Source organism: Chaetodon trifascialis, chromosome 19 (assembly GCF_039877785.1).
Source record: "Chaetodon trifascialis isolate fChaTrf1 chromosome 19, fChaTrf1.hap1, whole genome shotgun sequence".
NCBI lineage: Eukaryota > Metazoa > Chordata > Actinopteri > Chaetodontiformes > Chaetodontidae > Chaetodon > Chaetodon trifascialis.
Genome location: NC_092074.1, coordinates 3,583,557 through 3,590,640, shown reverse-complemented (window position 1 = coordinate 3,590,640; position 7,084 = coordinate 3,583,557). Strand labels below are relative to the sequence as shown.

General features: G+C 40.7%; 1 protein-coding gene across 4 annotated transcripts; it reads left to right on the top strand.

Annotated features, from left to right (window-relative positions):
• Nucleotides 1-4,842, top strand: ndufaf4 (NADH:ubiquinone oxidoreductase complex assembly factor 4). 4 transcript variants are annotated; one of them, XR_011603341.1, is made up of 4 exons: nt 1-172; nt 315-436; nt 1,756-2,556; nt 2,779-4,842. XR_011603341.1 is itself a non-coding variant. In XM_070987251.1 (3 exons), exons 1-3 carry the CDS (start codon nt 37-39, stop codon nt 2,062-2,064), a joined length of 567 nt encoding a protein of 188 aa, XP_070843352.1. In that variant the 5' UTR covers nt 1-36; the 3' UTR covers nt 2,065-4,842. The 4 variants fall into 4 exon arrangements, 2 of the variants coding, with proteins under 2 accessions (XP_070843352.1, XP_070843353.1); XR_011603342.1 differs by having other exon boundaries at nt 31-172; nt 1,759-2,556; XM_070987251.1 differs by having other exon boundaries at nt 1,756-4,842.
• Nucleotides 4,843-7,084: the final 2,242 nt, after the last annotated feature.

The following is a 7,084-nucleotide window of genomic DNA, read 5'->3' as shown; positions in this document are numbered from 1 at the left end:
ACTTTATTGCTTGCAGTATTTGGTAACTTCTCGAACATGGGGGCGCGGGTTGTACGTATGTTCAGAAATGTCAACCTAGAAAACCGGGTACACCGAGAAATTTCCAAGGAGAAACCGCGAGTAGCACCCCGACACGCCGTCAAACCGCAGCCCTTTGCCGGCAGCTCTGAAGGTGAGTGAACGGCGGCTGACTTGTGTAACTGCCTCCTCGGGGGTCATCTCAGGCTGGTTCCTCAGCCTCACGTGTGCGAATTAAGCTGTCAATGAAACATCGCACACAGTTTCCCTGTTGATGAACATGTTGTGTGTTTCAGCACTGGAGACAGCGGAGACGGTGAACCAGAAGAACGATCCCCTGCTGTCCCACCTCAGGTCTGTGTATGTGGAGTCTACGGATCCAGCAGCACCACCACCACCAGCAGCAGCAGCAGCGAAGGTCAGACACATGTATGAGTGACCGATGATGGATGGTGCTGTTTGGTTCCATTATGATGCATAGGTTTTGTGCTCTTGGTTGTTTGCAGCAAAAACATAATGGCGCACTCATTTGGCATGAAAGCAACATTGTATAAGAATCGGCATTTATTGCGATGTGGCATCCCTACAGTTTCTTAGTACAACACACTTCTACTCCAATGTTGTAAGTATGGACAGCTGTACACATCGATGTCCTCCTTGGTCTCTTTGCCACTGCCATAATGTTGGTAGAGCTTGCTGAGCCCGGTTCTGTTAGCTAATGCTAACGCTATCTGTCCATTAGCTCACTATAAAACCACAGAGTTGAGTCAAAGCAACCAGAGGACATCATAGGAAAACCAGATAGCATTTTCAACATAAAATATGATCATCAAATTTCACCAAAATCAGTGACACAGTGGTGTGTAAAGTACTGCCGTAAGTCTACTACTACTTACTTTTTGCAGGGGGATACGCAGTAACACAGTTTACACAGTGCAAGAATAGCGGAGTAGAAATGAATGGAGCACATTTTGCCCTGTCACAAGTCAGTGTGCCAGTAAAATGATTCTGAAGCTGTTATTTTAAGGTAAGACTGTTACAGTAGATGATGTTGCTTTAAGTGATGCATAATGATATTTAAAGCTGCATTAATCATATTGACCACCTGGGGGCAAAACTTGGCAACAAGTTGAAAGTCACATATTTCACATATTGTGGCTTCATAAAGTTGATATAGCGAGCAGGTCAGCTAACAGTTTGTCCACCTGATGAATGAAAGTCCAACATTCCTTCTCCTTTTACCTCTGTTTTAGTCTAAATATATTCCTGAGAAAAAATGTCTTTTGCTTCAAAATGCATCGCTGTGTTCACCAGCTAGTTGCTCACAGTGTCTGGGGGCTGTTTTGCACTGGGCAGGTTTTATACAGTGGGTTTATTTTGAGAAATTCTGAATATTCTGAAAACCAGAACAGTGATGATGTGGTCCAGAAAACCGAAACAAAGAGCCAAAAAGGCTGAACTGCCCTACAGAGCTTAGGGATCTGCAGAGGAGGGTGATAATTCTCTACAATGTTCAACTTGACCCATTGGTCACAGCAAAATATTGCTAAATGCATCTTTAAGGTTTTTGTTTAAACCTGGTTTGATCCTGTTGCTAGAAGGCAAACCATGGCCACAAATATCTGAAGTGAATGTCATGGATATCCAGCAAGCTCTCCACAGTCAAGTGTGTATGATACGTAAAAGTAGGTTTCTTCTATGTCTTACAGACTCATTTCCTTCTGTTTAATCTTCCAGCAGCCATCAAAGGAAGAGACCGCGAGTGAAGTGGCGGAGCGGCGGCCGTTGAAGGTCATTTTACCAGGGGGCCTGTACAGCCTGGCGGAGCTCACAGAGGTTCCTAAAGGCAAACTGACCATCGCCGAGGCACTGAAGGCCCTGGGCAGTCACCAGCACGAGCCGAAGAAATGCACGCCGGAAAAGATTGCTCAGGATTTTTCTCTGGACTTGAAAGACACAAAAGCGCTTCTGGAGTTCTTCATCCCCTTTCAGGTTCACGTCATACCACCCAAGAACGAAAAGGTCAAGAAGATAAAGGCTTCTTAGGACAGGATTTATGCTGAATGGTAGACAACTGACAAAATATTACCTGAGTTATTTCTATACATTAATAAAATGCATCGGGAGGGTGAACCGATTGGAACGGATGAGGCAGAGTTTCTCAAGCCTGGGCTTTGGACCAGATGTGGGGTTGTTTGGTGTGTAGATCGTATCGCATCATGTGTCTGATGTTGATTTATTTATCTGTGAAAACAAACCAAGAAAAATTAAGATAATAAAATGAATAAATAAGAACAAATATTTAATCTGAAGAATTGCCTTTATGATCCATTTGAAGATTCATCTTTGATATTTAGTAGAATACAATTGGAAATTTTGGGGATCTTGAAATGGAGCAAAAGGTCCAAAAAAAGTTTGAGAAACCCTGGTTTATAATAGTTCAACATTTTGGGAAATAAATGCATAAGCTGTCCTTTTGAGGCTTAGATGAGAAGATGGATACCAATGTCAGGTCTGTGCATTGAATATGCAGCTTGAGCTAGCATAAGGTTAGCCTAGCTTAGCATAAAGGCTGAAAGGAAATAGTTCCAGTGCGTAACTTCCTCTAAAACAACTTGTTTTTACAGTTTTGTTTGTATGCAGATTAAACTAACAGGACATGTTGATGAGTGAGTTTTAGAGGTGTTTATATGTTGATGCATTTTTTTTTCACTTGCTGCAGAACCAGGCTTGCTGCTTCCAGTCTTTATGCTACGCTAGGCTAACCACTCTAGCTCATTAATGTCAGAAATAAAGCAAGAAAGCATACTGTACTTCCCAAAATGTTCAACTGTTGCTTCATGGTGCAAAGACTGTAGACTATATCACTATATTTGTGGAACACATTGCCATTTATTTCAAAATGATACGATGATGATGTGTAAAATTCTTAGTTTCAAGCTGTGAGCTCTGCCATGAGCCATTAATTCAACTGAGCTGTCTTTTTTGTGTGATAGAGGATTGTCAAATACCCTCTCCATTCTGATATTTGGTTGTTTGCCATGTATGCAAGTGTCTGTCTGTTGGCCTAAAAATGCACCACCTGTTGCTTACGAGGCAGATATTAGCATTTAGCAGAGGGGAGAAATGTTCCAGTAAAGTAGCTGGTGTCCGTCCAGCCCACACAGAAGTCCAACAGTGATGTGTTTTTGTAGGCTAACACGGATGTACGTTATTATTGCTCCACTCAGGGTTACAAGTGTTGGCCGTGTTTTCCCGCTGTTGGTACAACCAACCATGTTATTGAGCATTATGAGAATATCTGGGAAGACAATGACAGTGGAAAGACCTTTTTATACGGTTTAGGGTAACGTATACAGAGAATTTATTCAGACATTTATTTCCCCCCTCCATTAAGAAAAAAATCTGCCCACATAGACTTGTTTCACTAAATATCTCTGTACACACAGGATTGCAAAAGCGATTCCAAGGACATCAACAATACATCAGATACCAGAGAAGAACATTGTATGTGTATTGAGCCTGTTTTCCACTGGCGATCGTAACTTAAAAACACAAACAGTAGCTAATTTTTATTTTGTAGTTTTTTTGAACACCTTTCTGGCACATGGTCTAGGTGCTAACCAAGTTTAAACCAGCCAGTGGTCCGCCATTGTTGTTCTAGATGCATGATGATTATGCAAATAAAGCAACAGTGGGCATGTGCAAAGGCGATGACATCATCAGTTCCCAAACACTCCATTTCACATGGATATACAGAGCTTGAAAAAATGTGTACTTTAGAAAGTGTTTTTAAAAATCTCTGTTTTAGCAACCTAAGACGCCACCTGTGTGTGGGCGAGAGGGAAAATGTTTGTTTTACTAAATCTCTGTTTATATGTGGTCTAGGATTCAAAGTGTCCCCGTGAGTCATGACAGTGTGACAGTGAGCCAGTGTGAACAATACCAGGACCCTGAAACTTTCATTTTATTATTTCAACCTGTGCTTTTCTTACTGTGACACCTCAATACATGTTCTGGAAAAAAGGCCTATGGCATAGTTTGTCCCACAGAGAGCACAGACAGGTAGAAAATGTCCTGCTCAGCACAGCTCAGTCACAACAAATGGAAAGGGTTCTTATCAATAGGACAGATAGTATTTCTTTTTTCTTTTTTAATTGTATCTTTATTTGGAATGGACAGGAAAATAAATCGGCATAGCAACATTAGTGAAAATAAAAGCAAATGTCCTTCCAGTTTTGTCAGATAGTATTTCTTAAAATGACCTTTTTAACTCAGATATGAATGCCAGTATTGCCCTTAATGCATCAGGCTGCAGTTCACTGTTAGCCATTGTAATTTATGCTGAACAATTGAGAAATGTTTATGTGAAACGCAGGAATTGAAGCGCCTGCTGAAAAAGCATTATCAATCATAGCTCATATAGATTCCACAGGGAAATGCACAAAGCAGGAATACGAGAACTTTTGATCACTCATCTTATCATCAACCCACGATCATTCAGTTTTTACTTCTAAATTAAATGTCATTTTCTTCCAAATATTTGGGAGCCTTCTTCAAACAACTTAAGGAGCCGAGTTCTGTTATTTCATTGGGTTGATTTCATGCATTTATTCATGCAGTTTCAAGAAACAGCCAAACTATGGCAAACTATGACGGTCCTGGATGAGCCAGAGCCTCAAGGAAACTTTAAGAGGAAATGATGTGTTTCAACAATATGAAGTGTACTTGTGGATGATATAAATGGTCTGTTGGCACTTGCACCTCTTCGCTGCATATACGCACACTTATTGAGAATAAAATATTATTTTGTCTTTTATGTTATTTTTGGTGTTGCATTCCTTATTTAAAGTATTTTTATGGGTTGTGTTAATTCCGCTGCTTCCAAATCGACTACTTTTTTATTGTACTTTTAGCATGTACTGCAGCTGTCCTTACAAGGCTAGTGCTGTTGCATGCAGTGTGCATACATAAGGAAAAAGGAAGTATGCGACTTGGTATGAGTGCAAACACTTTTCCTGCAATCCATCGTACTCAAAGATCTGAAAACAAAGTACCTCATACATGGAAAAGTGCAATGAAACGATCATTCAGTTCAGAAAATCGGTTAAGATCTGTCCCGCGTTAGCAACATAAACACACTTGACGTCACAGCAATGTGGCTGCACACACTGAACAATAGCAGAATGACCTTTTCATTGATTTTTATGTGCCGTGTTTGCATTGGGAAACATGGCGAAACAGCTACGTAGTTGCCATTTCTGTTTCCATTCAGTGGATTTGTGCATGACAGAAGTCTTAGCGAGCCTACTCCTCCTGTCTCCTTTAAAATGTGCTAATATGCTTGTGAAGTTCAGAGGCTTGTCTGGAAAACAGACCCTGAACTATCGATATCTGACTTGCAATGGATTGTGGTCATAAACAGTGGACATAATCTCCATGACATCACCCTCAGGTGTCTGAAGAGCCATTGTGAAGCTCAGTGACAGTGACTCATGGCAGTGCCTGACTCCACCTAAATCCCAGCTAATCCAAAAATGGGCAGGTGGAGCATGGGTGCTACTCAGACAGGATGAATGAAGCCTGGTTGCTAAAACCAAGCAATTAGGATCACTCAAAATGGCCATGTCCATAATCATCCATAACTTTAAACCTCACATAATTTAAATGAGTGGGTTATATAAAAATGCCTCCACTGTATAGCTGTCATAAACTGGGAAATTAGCTGTAGAGACAAGGCTTTAAACATTTTTATTTCTGCCATAAAGCTGGCCACATTGATGTGGGAGTCTATGGGGATTGACTCGCTTTTTGAGCCAGCCTGAAGTGGCCATTCAAAGAACTGCACTTCTGTGTTGGCTTCATTTGCAGCCCCACAGGCTGCCACTTGGGATTGCAGAATTAGTACAACCTTCGGTCTTGTTGGCCGTCAGTGTGATGCATGTTCCACTGCTCAGAGGATTGTGGGTCAGAATAGAAGCAAGATGGCCTGCATTCTGCAAAATGCAACTGAATGCAATAGGACAACTTGCATCCTGCCTTTGACATACTATATAATGGGACATACTAAATAATTCTCTGGTGTACTAAATGATGTGGTTGTATGCGTATTGGAACAAAGTACATTTCACCTTCAACTCATTACAATCAACAAAGAGTCCCACATAATAATATGTCTGTGCTGTCATCAGTAATGATCAATGCTGTGTTGAAATCTAATTAAAATCAAACACACAGTAAATAATATTTTAATAACACTGATCTTACTTTTGCAATAACAGGCCCCATTTGTTATCTTTGCCACCCACCTCACACACCCGCACATGCCCCAAAACAGCGCTTCCTCTAACCAAGCCACGCCCGTGTGCCCGGTTTGTAGTTTCTATTGGACGGCACTGGAAATGGGGCGTACCCCACAAAAAAAGTATACTTTCGCCCATGGCCTCTGTAGGTGTCAGTTATCACTGAATACAAAGCTGCGTCAAAGTAACTCGAGAGAGCACGAATGTTGACAGAAGCTGTGCTGTTTGGCCTTCAAAATAAGACACTTTATAGAGAGAGGAACTGGTCCAGAGACCAAAAGTTAATTATCTTATTGGAATCATGGCAGTTAATACAGAATTGAGCTGCAGCAAGGCTATAGATATTAAAAAAAAACAAAAAAACAAAAAACCAAAACAAAACAAAACATGATGGTTGTGATGACAGTGTCTGAGAAACGAAGACGTGATAACACTGTCTATCTTTTCAAGTAGTCACCAACCAAACACTCTCAATTAAAAACATCTAAATCTATTTGAATAAACAATTTTACTGTGATATTATATTTTCGATAAATTATACCTCCCTGCATTTTAGTCTGCATGCTGTTTAAAGCCGAAAATAGTGTCAGAAATGTTTTTGATGTGTTTCTTAAAGAGTAATCTTACGCATAAATGCACTTATTTAGAAGGGCTCTACAGCTGTACTGGCTTTTACTTTGAAAGTCCAGATGGGAAGTAGTATTTGTTTTCTCTCGTTGCCTTGCCGCAAGTAGGCCAGCCCACATAGTGTAGTTTGTAACACT